The sequence below is a fragment of the Myotis davidii genome, unplaced genomic scaffold, assembly GCF_000327345.1.
Source record: "Myotis davidii unplaced genomic scaffold, ASM32734v1 scaffold419, whole genome shotgun sequence".
NCBI classification, from domain to species: domain Eukaryota; kingdom Metazoa; phylum Chordata; class Mammalia; order Chiroptera; family Vespertilionidae; genus Myotis; species Myotis davidii.
The window spans coordinates 2,234,395-2,251,977 of record NW_006294998.1 but is presented as its reverse complement, the minus strand read 5'-3'; the positions used below and the strand labels follow the sequence as shown (position 1 = coordinate 2,251,977).

Genomic DNA, 17,583 nt, shown 5'->3' with positions numbered 1-17,583 from the left:
AGAAACCTCAATAACTTAAAGCAAATGCATACATAACACAAAAATCGAGAAATAACTTAAAGTTCCTGAAAACTATCCCCCCATTCCTTATTTTAAAAAATAGTGCATTTGGCACAGACCTGAGGCCACAACCAGGTATCTTCCAGACACCAGACTGAGAGAAGAACATCTGGCTGCAATGGTGAGGGAATGAAAAGATCCAGGCCTAGTATCCACTGTGTGTCAGCCCCCATGATCACTCCAATCTGCTGACTCCATCCTGAATCAGCAGGTCTTCCAGGAGAGCAAGACAGAGCTATGTGGTTCAAGTAGTTATTTTACAAAGAAAGCATATATTGAAGAATTGAATAAAATAGGAGTGAATAGTCTAGATAGAAGATATAAGGCCAAGTGGCAGAATAATCGTTTTCATATATCTGAAGTCCAAGATGGCTAAGACTAATCCCCCTTCTTCAAAGCATTACTTTCTAGAGTACCACACGTGGCAGTTTAGGGTGCAGATAGTTATTCACCATAAAGATGAACCTTCCAATGATAGCTGTCCACAAATCCGATGGGTCACTATTCTGGGAGATATTGGTCCAGATTCCCCTTTATAAGCCTTCACACTTTCATAGATATTTAACAAATTCCCTCCCGTAGGAAATTAGGCAGAAAGAATTATGATTATCAGTAATTATTATCAAGCAATTAATATTACAGTATTTCTCAGCAAGATAAAATCACAAATTAGTCATGTAATGTTTTCCAAGTCTTATAAAACATTTATTCAAAAACAATGCAAGCTTGTTATTTAATGTGTCCCTCATAACATTTAGACATCTCTCATGAGGTTCATGGCTCTTGATTTGGCCCTGACCACTGCCAATCATTGCCAATCATTTCAGTCTCAGGAGAGGTTATCAAATAAAACTCCCCTACCCCCATAATCCACATTTGCAGGAGGCAAATTTCCAAAAAAGATGAAGGATTTGGATCTCATCAGGCATGTGTTTCTCTAATGGTTTAAACAGAAGATACATTTGATTTTCTCAAGAAATTGAGAACATTTTTTTCTAGTTGAAATTCATCCGACAGAAATATATCAGGTACCTCTACGGATTCCTTAAAGTGGAAATATGTATTTACTGAGATTAGACTTGGAAGTACTAGATCTCAGAGATTGCTTTGGGAATGTGAGAAAGTCATTATTTGCTGGCTTTCCAGTAATTTATTTTGAATTTGTTAAATTCATTGATGTGTGACTGCCTATCAAAGCTTGATAAATAGCTTATAAATCACTTTAGGGTTGGCAGAAATAAATATTAACGAGTCGATTTTCAAGGAATTTAAAGTCAGTTTCTCCTCCTTCTGTCACTGTAAGTTAAAAAGCGAATCTCAAGTTGTTTCATTTAGAAAAGAATCTACAACTGTTTTTGTAATAATTGATTTTTATCAGGATAGTCACAGGACTATTTATGATATGAAATCAAACTATTTACTTAAAAGAAAAGTCTGCTCTTTGTAAATCCACCTTGGACTTTCATATGACAAGAGTTTTGTGTGAAACTTATTTATAAAACACAAGCACAGTGATGATTGTAATCATTTGAGAGACGAAAGTAACCCTCTTCACCGAGGTTTGCTCAGGGCTGGCCTCAGAAGAGGGAAGGAACAAAGTGAATCTTGTGAGGCTGCCAGGATTTTAAAGTACATACTCGTGTGCTTAAAAATCAACAAACTATGTATTTGGCTAATCTCTGAGTTCTAAAAGATCAGACAGCGAATATGGAGTGGCTGCCTACCTGTTCCGATAATTTCTGTCCGTCCAGGTGGGCCTGCGTTACAGCATCATTCACAAGCAAGTGGAAGTTCAGGAGCACGTGTTCAATGTCATACGTTCCATGCATGGCATCTGACAGCTCTTCCAAGGACCGGATGTACGCATGCCAGTGCGGATTCAGCTCCGCCATGTGCGCCAAGCAGCCTCTCACGACGTTGAGGCAGTACCCCATGCACGGTTTACTGAGCGTCAGGCCCTGGCAGTGCGGGCAGTACTGCATTCTCAGGAGGGCTCGGCCACACTCCCTGGAGAAGAGCAGATGGTCTGTGGTATTGATGACTTCAATGCCCAGATTCAGGGCCTGCAGGAACGTGCGGCTGGGCAGCAGCGACCTCCCCATCTGCCCCATCACTCTTTGGGGGATATTGCCGAATGGACTAATGTCCCGGCGAGCCATCCGGATGCATTCCGAGTACTCCAGGGAGCTGTCGGTCACAGCAGGGTTAATGAGATGACTGTAGACTAGAGGGAAAAGGCTGTCGAAGAATCTGTTCACAAATTCTTCAGGATTAACATCCGCACCGAATAGATAGAGCCCCACATCAGTGAAGAACTCCTGAACTGAAGCAGCAGCCTCTAAGGCCATGTTCCTGTAGGTGTTGCAGAAAAGTATGCTGGTGTAATTCTCTGCTTGTCTGATGAGAGTTTCAAGGGTTTCTGTAACAAACGCAGAGGCAAAGGATGGAAAAGCTTAGTATTCATTTTAGAACTCTTTGTCCATCTGCTCCAGACAGTAAATGAGCTTAATGCACTGAAACTATCCTAAAGATCTAAATGAGAACGCTCAGCCTACAAACCCAATTTAGTTTCCGAAAGATGATGTCTGGTCAACAGTGAGCATTACACACAGCACACTTGTTTTACAGAAATGTTTTCCTAGAATCAAACACATTTAAAAAAAGAATAGAAATAAAAAAGAATTTACATGTACATTATATTATGCCTTAGTCATTCATAAGCCAATAATGATAGGAAAACGGTATCACTGAGAAAATAATTTTTGATCATGAGTTCATTGTTTAGCAAATATAGAGATACTTGATTTAACATGTACTGTATTTTTATATTTTTTCTCAGAATGAAAACTAGTAGATTATGTACTAGTTACTCCTAAGAGAGGCTAAGTTCCCAAAGGAAAGTCTGACAATCCTTGGACCTTCTAGCATGCTCAAATTAAAAAGAAAGTAAAAAATTTTTATAATTAAACCCCTAAATTGTCAAACCTTATTTACACAGTGGGAAAGTCGTGGGAAGTATTAATTGATGAAAATAAATAATTGTATGACCACCTTCTCCACTATCTTCTGTTGTTTTTAATCATCTTATCTTCAAAGACTTTATTTTGGGACATTTTATTGTATTACTAATTAATGCTTACAAATAAATTTTGCTACAGAAAGAACAGAGAATAATTCATCCATAAATTAAGGGAGGTTGTAGTAATCAGCAAGTAGATGTTATACTTCAAAATGATAGCTTTAGGTAGCAGTCCACCACTGGTAATTACATTTTATAATTATCCTAAATATGATACATATCAATATAATATGTAATTAATTATAAAATACACCAATAAAATTATCTTCCATAACTTCAATCTCAGTTATTTTTCATTAGGTCATAAAAGACCACACAATAACTATAACCCAACCATTGAATCCTATATAATAAAGAGGTAATATGCAAATTGACTGCCATGTGCTCACACAAGATGGCCGCCCCCACGTGGTCACAGATGGCCAGCAGGGGAGAGAAGTTGTGGGCAATCAGGACAGCAGGGGAGGGCAGTTGCGGGGCAACTGGACCGGCAGGGGAGGGTAGTTAGGGATGACTAGGCTGGCAGAGGAGGGCAGTTGGGGACAATCAGGCCGGCAGGGGAGCAGGTAAGGCATCAATCAGACCAGTAGGGGAATGGTCAGGGGGCGATCAGACTGGCAGGCAGAAGCAGTTAGGGGCAATCAGGCAGGCAGGCAGGTGAGCAGTTGGGAGCCAGCAGTCCCAGATTGTGAGAGGGATGTGCGACTGCCAGTTTAGGCCTGCCGGACATCCCTCTAGGGATCCCAGATTGGAGAGGATGCATGCTGGGCTGAGGGACACCCCCACCCTCTGCATGAATTTTGTGCACAAGACCTCTAGTCTATATTATAAAAGGTTTGTGGCCCTAACGCTGAGACAACCAAAGACTGATGCGGTGGATGGGGCTGCGCTATTTCACATGCTGAGCTTCTAGTATATTATAAAAAGAGATAAAAAATTGTAAAATAAAATTAAATAATAGAAAGCAGAGGTGCAGGGAGAGCTGGCGAAATGGAACTGTGTCATGAATTTGCGATAGTATCCTAAAAGAAGCTAACCACTTTCATAAAATAAGCTTTCATAAGATAAGATACAATATCATGTACCCTAATTCTGTTCTGAGACTGATTCAGGCTGGGTTCCAGGCTTCAGTGTGATATATCAAGGTACACGCTATTGTGTTCTCTTAAAATCCATATGTCGAAACCTAATCTCCAATGTGATAGTATTTGGAAGTAGGACCTTTGGGAGGTGATTAAGTGGTCAGGGTGGGGCCCTCAGGAATGGGATTAGTGCCCTTATAAAAGAGGTTTCAGAGCACTCCCTTGCCCTTTCTGACAGGTGAGGACACAAAGAGAAAACAGCTGTGTATGAACCAGAAAGGGGACTCTCACCAGATAATGAATCTATGTGCACCTTGATCTTAGACTTCCCACCCTCCAGAATTCTGAGATATAAACTTGTTTTGTTTATAAAACTACCTAGTTTATATTCTGTTGCAGCAGCTGGGACTAAGAAAGAGATTTTACTTTGCAATCAAAGGCAACAGTTTTTAAAGGCTGTTGCAACTCTGATGAAACTGACTATGAACTCTAGATTGTTAACCAGGCAGGGCTCATGCATTACCTCTGCATCTCCAGGGCCCACTATAGTATAAACTGCATTCTCAATCTCAATTAAAATGTGAAAGGATGAAAATAGGATGGTAACTGAAGGCTTCAACTGAGATTAGCTGTTCTGCCAAGTGAGAGAGAATTAACACCATGTTTTCCTGACTGGCCTGACCATCTGGGCTGCCTGAGGAAAATACCAATGGCCAGGTCTCTGTACTGTGGATTCCAACTCAGTAGGCCTGCCTTGGTCCAGGAATCTATATTTAACAAGCAGTCATAAAAACAAGAGGGTGGAATTATTTTGAGTTGGCCACAAATGGGATTGCATCAAAATAAAAGTTTCTGCACAGCAAAAGAAACCATCAACAAAATAAAAAGGGATCCTACTCAATGGGAGTACATATTTGCCAACGATACAACTGATAATTTCCAAAATACATAAAGAACTCATATAACTCAACAAAATGAAGACAAATAACCCATTTAAAAAATTGGCCAAAGCCCTGAATGGACACTTCTCTAAAGAGGACATAAAGAAGGCCTAGAGACAAAGGAAAGAAATACTCAAAGTCACTAATCATCAGAGAGATGCAAATTAAAATGACAATAAGATATCATACTTGCCAGAATGGCTATCACTCATGTATCAACAAACAAAAAGTGCTCGTGAAGATGTTAAAAAGGAACCCTCATGCACTTCTGGTGGGAATGCAGACTGGTGCAGCCACTATAGAGAACAGTATGGAGTTTCATCAAAAAATTAAAAATGGAACTGCTATCTGACCCAGTGATCCCTCTTCTGGGGATATATCCTAAGAATCCCAAGTTGGCCAGTTTTTGAAACACTGCAATTGCATATATCTATAAAATGTTCTCTTTGCTTTAATAGAGGGGTTCAACAAGCATTCCACCATGATAGTCTGACCCCACAGTTGAAACCTCAGCTGCTACTAAAGCTTTCATGGAACCATGAGAATGAGTGTGAAAAGCAAATTAAACCTCTGTGGTTGGAACTAAAATAAAAATGTTAAACTTATTTATTATCAATAGCATAGGCTTGTTTTCCTCCTCTTCTGGGAGACTATAAACTGGGAGGAGATAAGTTACAAGTTTTCTTTTGTAAGATAAAATAAGACGAGGTTTAAAAAATACCCATATATCACAAACTTTCCTACATGCTTCCCACCAAGTTTGCTAAGCTGCATGCTATAGGTGTATGTGATTGATACCTGCCATGTTTCTCAGTGCAATAAAGGTTCATGCTACCCCAAGCAATAAGACAAAGATCCCATCTGACTTATGCCAACTCTAAATAATGCTGAAACACAATTTTTAAAGTAAAAATTAAAATGTTTATAAATTCCACTCCCATTAATTTATAATTTATTCAGGAATATATGAAATTCATCTTTTCCATAGCTATAACTAATGTTTACAAATTAATTTATTTTGTAAAAGCAACATTGAAGAGAATATATTTAATATTTAGTTATATCCATTAAAAAATGGGTATAATAATTCCAAAAATCATTAGTTCTTTTGAAGGCTGCTCTGCACTAAAGGCAAAAATTGAAATTGATTACCTTTGAGTTCATAATTAAAAATAAATTTATGAAAAAATTCAACAATGCTGATTTTATTTCATTTCACACTAGTTTTTCTCTGGTTTATTGTTATTCATTTTTTAACAAAATAAAAAACTGAAGAAAAAATTTAGGAAACATATTATAGTAAATTTTAAAATCTTTTCCTCATATCATATGCATTAAAATTTTAGGTTCCATTATAATGTATTAACTAGAAGTCTACCGCACGAAATCACGTGGCCCCGCCCACCCATGTGCACCTTGTCGCACTCGCAGCCCCACCCACCTGCACGTGCCTCGGCCACCCACACTGGTCTTTGGTCGTTAAAGAGTTAGGGCCACTGGGTTTTTATAATATAGGCTAGAGGCCCGGTGCACGAAATTCGTGCACTAGGGAGAGGGGGGTGTCCCTTAGCCCAGCCTGCACCCTCTCCAATCTGGGACCCCTCAGGGATGTCCAAATGCCAGTTTAGGCCTGATCCCTCCCCCGACTGCCAGTTTAGGTCCGACTCTCACAACCCAGGCTGCTGGCTCCCAACCTTTCACCTGCCTACCTGCTTGCCTGATTGCCCCTAACCACTTCTGCCTGCCAGCCTAAGTACCCCTAACCACTCCCCTGCCAGCCTGATAGAAGCCTAACTGCTCCCCTGCCAGCCCAATTGCACCTAATTTCCCTCCCCTGCCCACCCAAGTGCCCCTAACTGCCCTCCCCTGCTGGCCTGTTAGCCCACAACTGCCCTCCCCTGCTGGCCATCTTGTGGCTGTGGGCGCCGCCATCTTTGAGGGAGTGGCAGTCAATTAGCATATTCTCTCCTTATTTGCTGTGGGTGCCACCATCTTTGAGGGTGGGGCAATCGATTAGCATATTCCCTCCTTATTGGCTGTGGGCACTCCATCTTTGTGACAGTGTGAGGGTCAATTAGCATATTCCCTCTTTATTAGATAGGATTGTATTACCCTTTGAATGAGACATTATATGTTCTCTAACATCAACATTCTGATTCTATCCTGAATAGCTAACACACAGTGGGTTTTAAAAATGAACTATTCTGCAATTTGTTTTCACTATTCTATTAACTCATCATAATATGTTATTTTTCCTTTTAATCTTTATTAAACCTGATATTGACACTTTCCAGTTATTGATTTACCTGAACATATGTTAGGTATGTATTTTTTATTTATATGTATTTGTGATCATAAATGTTTCTTAATTCCAATCAATAAGAAAAACTATAAATGCTTGTTTTATATACATTTCACTTTCCAATGTGTAGAAATAAACATTTGTGAAGTTTTGGTCCTAATAGGTTCATAAAATTTTAATATATAAAACTCTTATATCAGAAACTAAACAATCTAAAAGCCAATCTATTGAATTATCTTGTTAATAATTTTTATAAATGTTGGTAAAATCAGAAGCTTAATTTACAAATGTTGTTATATCAACTCTGAATTTGCAAAATTATCACAATGTTCTACTAGGTTTACCATAGAGTTGAGTGTTTCCATTTATGAAATTAATATTTTTATTCTGACAAGAATTTTGAGAATTGTCAAATGAACAAAATATTTTGCTGCAATGCAAAAGAATAATTCACATAATCAGAGTTTATAAATCCAAGGTAGGTTAGGTGCTGAAAAATTCAACACATCTACTTAACTATTAAGGAGACACTAAACAGTTCCTTTCATTACAAAGTTTTAATAAATAAAAAATGCCACTCACTCAAGCTATACAAGTAATAGCTTTTTATTCATGTGCTGGATAGTGTAATATATTTTGAAAATAAATAAACATCTGTTAAACTTGCTTAAGAAATTTTAGCAATAGATTAGAAAAAAATATATCTTTTTGTTGTTTTTCACTGAGAATTTCAATAAGTTCTTATTTTCAGTATTATCGGATCAAGTTTATCAAGGCCAAACCCCAACTTTCCTTTTAATTCCTGAGAGTGGTAGATTGAATAAAAACTGCAATTTAATTGCTGATTGAATAAAAACTTAATTTCTTCCAGCATTATGAGAAAATCAAATTATGTCTTATCTCATAAAGTAAGAAGTAAAGTTGGATTACATAAAGTTTATCAGCATCTACTCCAATTTCAACATTAACTTTCTGAGAAATTTAAATAATAAAACAAGAAGTTTTATCTCAACCTTTTCCAGCCCACACTCCCTTCAGAGACATTTTATTATATGTACCAATGATTATTAAACCTTAAATCAAGGATTTAAACTTAAATATAACTGGGGAGATAAAATCAGATGATAGGAATTTAAAATTAAACTTGATAAATTGCTAAATCAGTGAAGATTAATATACAGGTATCTTTTTGCAATGGGAAGAAATTTAATATTTATAGAGCTTTTATTGCTTTAAAGATAAAGTTGACTTCAAAATGCAATGATCATGAAATAACTATTGTAATAACCTAACCAGCCTTACAAGAACAGACATTTTATGAACCTTTTTACATTTTTATTATTTTTGATATATGAAAGTTTTAAGACACAAAATTTAAAGTGTGTTACACTTTAAATTCAAGACCGCAGATATCCTCAAACATAGCAATAAAATAGATGGAGAAAGATTAAATTATATCAACCATGGATAATCAGATGGTTTTACAATGTGTATCTGGGTTGGAAATGTTCACAGTAAATTTACATTTTTGTGCATTACAATTCTCAAGTCACAGATTGTGTTACTACAACAGATACTTCATTACTAAACTGCTAATTTGGAACTAGTGTGTGCCTGAGATTATACATCTTTCTGAATTGAATTACAGACAAATGACAAGATATGTAGGTAATTTTAAGAGTAATTTCTCAAACAGTTTTAATCACATATACATTACAATGAGCTGTAATTCTTCTGCTTTATTTTAAATAAAAATACTTTCTAATCATTTTAATAGTCACATTTAATAATGCCTTTAGTTATCAGAAGACCATTATAGCTATTCTGAAAATATGCATATTTAAATAAAATCAGCAATTATTTATTTCTCCAGTCTGGAAGTGTTTATACTGAATTCATCTCTATGATATTTGCATGTTTATTCAATTTTTTCATCAAGTAAAATGTGTTATAAATGTTTTCTGGAATATTAATTTAATGACATATTTTAATGTTATGCAGTATGATTTATAATATCATTCTTCAGAAATTAGTCATCTATACAAAATATATTAATCTGCACTACCAAAAATTAACATACTGGTAATTAATCTGGTCTCCTAGGAAAAGTACTGCATGGAAAAATGCTTTCTCAACTTTTCTCCTCCCTCATCTCCCTCCCCATTATTTTGGCTATCATAGTGCTTCACATTTATTTCTAATATTATTTTATAACCATTTATGTTCTGAAAATCAGTTTATGATTTTAGCAAAAATTTGAACTTATTAATTGTTTATGCAATACTAGAGGCTTGACGCATGACATTCATGCACTGGGAGGAGAAGTGGGGTCCCTCAGCACAGTCTGCATCCTCTCACAGTCCGGGACCCCGCAGGGGATGTCCACCTGCTGGTGTGGGGAGCAGGCCTAAGCTGGCAGTCGGACATCCCCCGAGGGTTCCTTAGCACTGCTGGGGAGGTGGAGAGGCTCGCCAGCCATGAGCCCGGCTTCTGGCTGAGTGGCGCTCCCCCTGTGGGAGCACACTGACCACTAGGGGGCAGCTCTTGTGTTGACTGTCTGTCCCCAGGTGGTCAGTGTGCATCATAACAACCAGTTGTTCCACGGTTGGGTGATTTGCATATTAGCCTTTAATTATATAGGATAACATAATTGACAAAAATCTCACAGTAGATTGTTTCATGAATTATTGTGGAGTGAAGATTTTAAATCAAATCTCCTAATAACCTTTAAAATAATCAATGGTACAGAATAGAGAGCCCAGAAATAAACCCACACCTTTATGGTAAATCAATATTTGACAAAGGAGGCAAAAACATACAATGGGGTTAAGATAGTCTATTCAATAAATGGTGTTGAGAATATTGGATAGATACAAGCAAAAATATGAAACCAGACCACCTTCTTACACCATACACAAGAATAAACTGAAAATGGATTAAAGACTTCAATGTTAGACTTGAAACCATTAAAATCCTACAAGAAAACATAGGCCAAAAAATCTGAGACATTTCTCATAGCAACATTTTTTCTGATAGATCTCCTCGGGCAAGGGAAATAAAAGAAAAAATAAACAAATGGGACAACATCAAACTAAAAGTTTTTGTACAGCAAACAAAACCATCAACAAAATGAAAAGACAACATATTCACCAATGATGCATCTGATAAGGATTAAATATCCAAAATTATGAAGAATTTATAAAACTCAACACAAAAAAACAAACAAAACAAAACAGAATCCAATTAAAGGGCCTGAATAGAAATTTCTCCAAAGAGGACATACAGATGGCCAATAGACATATGAAGAGATGCTGAATGTCACTAATCACCAGAGAAATGCAAATAAAAATCACAATAAGATATCACCTCACACCTGTCAAAAAGCTGTGGTACATTTACATAATTGAATACTACTCAGCCATAATAAATAAATAAATAAATACGTAAATAAATAAATAAATAAATGGAAATCTTACCTTTTGCTACAGCATGGATATATCTGAAGAGTATCATGGTAAGTGAAACACCCAGTCAGAGAAAAAGAAGTACTATGTGATTTCACTTATATGTGGAATTAATGAACAAAATAAACAAAATAGACTCAAAGATACAGAGGACAAACTGACAGTTGTCAGAGGAGAAAGGATTAGGGGGCTGGGTGAAAAAGTGAAGGGATTAAGCAAAAGCAGAACTTGGTACCTATCTAATCGCGTAGCTGTGAGAATTAAATGAACTTGTACATGCTCCATACCTGCATAATGTCTACAGGTGAAAAATGCTCAAATACATTAAAGAGTCATCATCACAGTCACCCTTCACTTCTGCTATGTATTTGCCATGAACTAGATGTCTCATTAGGTTTTTTAGTAAATTAATTTCCTTGATTCTCCAACCCACAATAATAACAACAACTATTATTATTATTGTTGTTATTATTATAAAGATAATCAAGTGAAACACTGAATATATAAGTGGTTTGCCCAAGGTTTACAAAGAAAATGACATAGCCTGGACTTCAATCCAAGGCCTCTGGCTCTAAACTCTGGGTTCTTAATCATTAGCATATATTATCTCTTTTTAAATAGGATGAAAGTCTATTTAAATTAGTTGAAAATGGTACGTTTGGTATATCCTTAAATCAAAAACAAAAGTGAAACAACTTTATTTATATGTCTAATTAAAATAGAAAGATTTCACCATTAATTTAGCACATTGAGCCATTATGTGACAACATAATTTAGCTACTGTAATTACTTTTTTTGGAAATTAAGCAATAATATTAATATAGCTAAAATAAATGAAGAGATAGCACTACATATGTTGTGTTGGAGTCAAAACAGCTAAGGACTCTCTAATATTTGTAATTATTAACTGCAAAATTCATCCTCATCTCTAGAAATATGGTCCAACCTCTTTCTAACCAGATTCATTGGCTTCTCAGGGCTCACACCCTCCTGGTTTCTCTAGGCCAGGGGTCCTCAAACTTTTTAAACAGGGGGCCAGTTCACTGTCCCTCAGACTGTTGGAGGGCCGGACTATAGTTTAAAAAAAAACTATGAACAAATTCCTATGCATACTGCACATATCTTATTTTGAAGTAAAAAAACAAAACTTCAAAAAAAAAAAAAAGGCTCTCCTAACTTCAATATAAAAGGTCCTACTATCTGTAAAATTAAAAAAAAAAAAAAACCTCCTAATTTCAAAAAAAAAACAACCCTAACTTGTTCTTACCTCAGTCCTCAGGCAGCAGCAGGCTCTGCACAGGCAAGCTCGTGACTTATCAGATCACACCCGAGACAGAGAGGAGGAGTCAAGAGACAGAGAGAAGGAGGGGAGTCGGGGGAGGCGGCGCTCATTCCACACATGCACTGCGGGCCGGGACGAGTCGGCTGCTAAGCAACAGGCAGAGGCAGCAAAAACACCCGAGGGTGGGCCGCATGTGGCCTGCAGGCCATAGTTTGAGGACCCTGCTCTAGTCCCTAAATCTGGTGCCATTGATCCTTTACATCCATTATGGGTAATTTTTTTTCTTTCTGTTCCTCTAAGACCTAAGCCAGACTTTTCAAAGCCCCAAGTGGAATTGAACCCAAGACCCTTTGGTCCATAGGGTGATGCTCTATCCACTACCAGCAGTTCTCAACCTGTGGGTCGTGACCCCTTTGGTGGTCAAACGACCCTTTCACAGGGGTAGCCGGGGACCATCCTGCAGATCAGATATTTACATTACAATTCATACCAGTTGCAACATTACAGTTATAAAGTAGCAATGAAAATAATTTTATGGTTGGGTCACAACATGAGAAACTGTATTTAAAGGGCCAGAAGGTTGAGAACCACTAAGTCAAATTGGCTGGGGCAGTACTGGGACGTTTATTTTCTATTTCTAATTAGACATCATAAGTATTCTTTCTTTTAAAAAATATTTCCTATTGCCATAAATTGCCCAAAAATCTATCTCATCCAGCCTGGATTATTGGTTCCTCAGCCTTTTCTTTCCTCATTCCAATACCGAGCATTCTGAAAGTTTCATCCTTCCTTTTACCTATCTACTTACATACAATGTTCACTCCAGGAGCAAGTCAAAACACCATAGACCTGAACAAATCAACACAATTTTATTTACATTGCAGGCTTTCCAAACAGCCTAAAAGGATATGCAGGTGCCAAAAAAGCCATTTTATCAAGTAGCACATGGCATTCTAAATTAGCATGAATTGGACCTACAATTCCTCTGACTACATAATTATACTGATCTCAATCTTTCCTTTTTTTAAAAAAAATATATATTTTATTGATTTTTTTACAGAGAGGAAGGGAGAGGGATAGAGAGTTGGAAACATCAATGAGAGAGAAACATTGATCAGCTGCCTCCTGCACACTCCCTCCTGGGAATGTGCCTGCAACCAAGGTACATGCCCTTGACTGGAATCGAACCCGGGACCCTTCAGTTCACAGGCCAACGCTCCATCCACTGAGCCAAACCGGTCAGGGCTTTCCTTTTTAAAGCTAGCTGTATAAAATTCACAGATGTACAAAAGCAAAACTACTAGTACCCTCTAAAAAAGTTTATTTATTTATCTTATTGTGTCAAATCACTGCAAGTCATTGACCACATTTATTGGTCTAAGAAATGTCTTTAATTTACACCCTCTTCTAGAAAATTTAGGTGGATTTTTTTTTCACCAAGTGATGAAGTACAAATGTGTGTATCTTAGTATCTCATATCATGGTTCCTGGGGTATTTGTCTACAGTATACTGCTAAGAATATATTTGTTTGTTTCTATTAGCTTTATAGTAAAAAGAATTTCATTGGGCAATAAAAACATAGTCATTATACAAATTCATACTAAAGTAAAATGCCGATGAGTTCTAACCACCTTATGTCCTAATATTAGGGAACTTAAAAAAAAATAAAAGGTTTTGATGACATTCTAGAATTTCCTGATTTTAGAGCACCCTAGCCACGGTCCTACAGATCTGCCGGATCATACTGCCAAGTGTCATGTCTGAGTGCTTCCTACAGTGATAGGACAGCACACAGAGAAGAAATGCATTGGAAGTATTCACTCCAAAGTTACAGGCAGTTTAATAAATATACTGTTCCTGCCCTGACAAGAGAGAAACTCCTTTAGAAGGTAGGCAATCTTTTAGACTATTACATTCTTTCCAAATAGCAGGAGGAAAAAATTGCAATACTTTCTGACAAATGAAATGGGCTATAGAGCACAAAATCAATCAGACTGAAGAGAGTCTGTTTTACCACAATATCCTTTCCTGCTTTCAAAAATGTTACCAGAAAATATTCCAAGAGTAATATAGTCAAAAGCAGAAAGCATAGGATAACATAATTATGTGATTAAGCTATGAAATGTTGGCAGTCCTTTATAAACTAGCTAGAAGTTTAATTTAAAAAAAACAAACGAACAACAAACCTGTGCTTCCAGATATCTTTTAAAAATCTAAATTTTAAATAATTATGATTTATACTATCTATTTTCTTTATGAAAATATAATAAATACCCCCCCAAATATTTGTTAAGTAAATTATTGCTCAATTTTGCAGAGCAAGGTCAAAGCTTTTGAAATGTCAGTATATTAGGAATGCAAAAACATTTGATCAATGTACTAAAATTCATCTCTCAATGCCCCCATAATCATCTCAGGGACTTTATTTAGGCTTGCTTCTATTAATATTATTTTAGATAATATTATTCTAGAGCCTTTCTCATCCCTCATTGCCATGTTTAATTCACTCAAAACATAGTAGCTTTGTAGTTATTACACCAAATGTCATAAAGCTATCGTTAGAAACTTTTTATTTTTAAAAACTTGTTTTATTGGAAATTGATCTTAGCTTCTGTGTGGAAATGTATCTATGCATTTGAGAATCATTAAAAAGTAGAACCCATCATTTAGGAAAATACTAATCGATGTGGAGCTTAGCAGAAGGACCAAGTCACATTTCCTCTGTACTGCACTTGCACTTATGAGTACCAATATATTATCTTCTATTTTGAAAATATTATCCATGATGCTTCTTGTGTCTTTCTCAAACCTCAAAGCAATCATTACCATTTTTTTATTTCAACAGCTTTTCCCACCTTGTGTTGCAGTCTACACTTGTCATTATTGCACTTCGTTTTCTATTTTCTTTTTTTTTTAATTTTATTTTTTATTACAAAGGGTATTACATATGTGTCCATTTTTTTCCCCGCCCTAGACAGTCCCCTAGCCTCCCCTATTCCCCAGTGTCTTATGTCCATTGGTTATGCTTATATGCATGCATACAAGTCCTTTGGTTGATCTCTTACCCCCCTACCTCCCGCCCCCGAACCCTCCCCGGCCTTCCCGATGCAGTTTGACACTCTGTTTGAGGCAGCTCTGCCTCTGTATCTATTATTGTTCAAAAGTTTATAATGGTCTCAATTATATATATACAAGCTGTTCCCTGTTCATATATATTGAAGTGTTTTAGGCAAACATAGATGGTGTTCTTGATTCCATCAACAGCCTTAAAGAGTAGTGGTCCCTCTACCTACCTCTTCTAAATCTCACAAGGTTAAGAGCCAATTCACTTGCTAACCATACCAAATAACAGCTTCTTTTCAAAACTATTACCTGCATAAAACTTAAAGCTAGCTTGGTAGTTTCAATAAAGCCACATCCTCCCACCCCATGTAATTTGTCTCACACCATTTTGAAAAGCCTCATTATTGTTAAGAAAATCTTTAGTTATCCTCAAAGCATGAATGAAGCCTGTTGTAATGTTCCAGAATTATATAAAAATATATATTTTTTAAAAATTATTGAGAAGTTTTGCCACTTTTTTAAAGACAGTTTAGAGACCTTAAATCAACTTGAGAACTTACTATAAGTAAATGTGAAGACCCTGAATAAAGAACTGAAAGCTATAGTTTATTAATTGGATCTATAGAAAGCTTGAAAAGGAAAATAATTCTAACTATATAAAAGTTTAGCTGATTGCTGACATTACAAGCAAGATTAACACCTTAGAAGTTATTAAATTATTCAGACAGGATTGATTATGCGTGCGGGAAGGGATACAAGAAAAAAATAACACTTGGAAAAGTTTGACCAATGGTATTTTAGTGCACACTAAATCAAATCCACAAGTTATACTACGCTAAGTAGCTGCCTAGGGTACTGTGCAGCTTTCAAGCTATGTGAAAACTAATTTTGTCAGTATGTTGTTAAATGCACATACAATATATACTACAGAATATTAGTCTGCAGTACCAGTTATGACCTAGCATTATGAACATTAAAATAGTCAAATGTTCCCTATAGCAGAGTTTCTTAAACACTAATATGCATAAAAGCTACCTCAAGTTAATCTATACTAAAAAAAGGGTAATATGCTAATTAGACCTGGTCAACCGAACATCTTCCGGACGTTCGACCTCCTTTTGGACAAAGTCACGGTGGTAGGGGCTGAGGCAGAGGAAGTTAGAGGTGATCAGGCCAGCAGGGTAGGGAAGCTGGGAGCAATCAGGCCAGCAGAGGGCAGCTGGGGGCAATCAGGCTGGCAGGCAGAAGTGGTTAGGGGTGATCAGGCAGGCAGGCAGAGGTGGTTAGGGGTGATCAGGCAGGCAGGTAGAGGTGGTTAGGGGTGATCAGGCAGGCAGGCAGGTGAGCAGTTAGGAGCCAGCGGATTGTGAGAGGGATGTCCAGCAGTCAGACATCACTCGAGAGGTCCTGGATTAAAGAGGGTGCAGGCCGGGCTGAGGGTCCCCCTCCATGTATGAATTTTGTGTACTGGGCCTCTAAGTATTTAATAAAGATACTCAGATTCTGTAGGTTAAGATGGAGTCCAGAAATCAGCAGTTCTAAAAAGCATTGGAAAATCTTGCCCTGGTGTCTTTAAAAGTCAAATCACTTTGGAGTGTGACAGACCATGTTCTTCCTATGTCAGGCCAATTATTCTTCCACTCTCATCCTGGCCACTCCTCTCTCTCTCTCTCCCAAACTCCTCCCCCAGCACCCCTTCTGCTTTCAACGCACATGCAGTCGATGCTCAGAACTGGCTCTACCAAGCCTTCACCCATTCCCTTTCTTCTATCTTTTTCTATCTGGAATATTCATAATCATCCTTAAGAGAAAATGGCACCTTATACAGAAATTTCTCTGACCCAATCAGGCTGCTAATTATATATTTTTCTGTGTACATATACCACTATGTAGATATCACTTTCTGCATGATAGAAATTGCACTATTCATATGACATAGCCCTTTCACAAACCTATTATAGTTTTAGTTTAAATGAAGAGCAATCATTATCATGGGGAAAATATGAAATAGAATGAAAGAAAAAGCATCCTATCTAATAAAAGAGAAACATGGTAATTGGCGTACAACCGCTACCCTTCCCATTGGCTAAACAGGAAGATATGCAAATTAACTGCCAACCAAGATGGCGGCCGGCAGCCAGGCAGCTTGAAACTAACATGAGGCTTGCTTGCTTCAGTGACGGAGGAAACCAATGTTCCCCGCCTGCCTTGCAGGCCTCTGAGCCTGGAGTTTGAAACATTTTAACAAATATAGAAGCTAAAAAAAAACCCCGAAACCAGCTTTCAGCAAGCTGGGATCTCAGAGACGG

At 37.2% G+C, this 17,583-nt stretch overlaps 1 protein-coding gene across 1 annotated transcript in view; it reads right to left on the bottom strand.

The window, feature by feature from the left end:
- Positions 1–17,583, bottom strand: part of GPC5 (glypican 5) — a 1,306,619-nt gene that overhangs the window by 1,016,900 nt on the left and 272,136 nt on the right. The window contains exon 3 of the mRNA XM_006769575.2: positions 1,785–2,479. Coding sequence (XP_006769638.1) covers positions 1,785–2,479 — 695 coding nt within the window. The remainder of the gene's footprint in view (positions 1–1,784; positions 2,480–17,583) is intronic.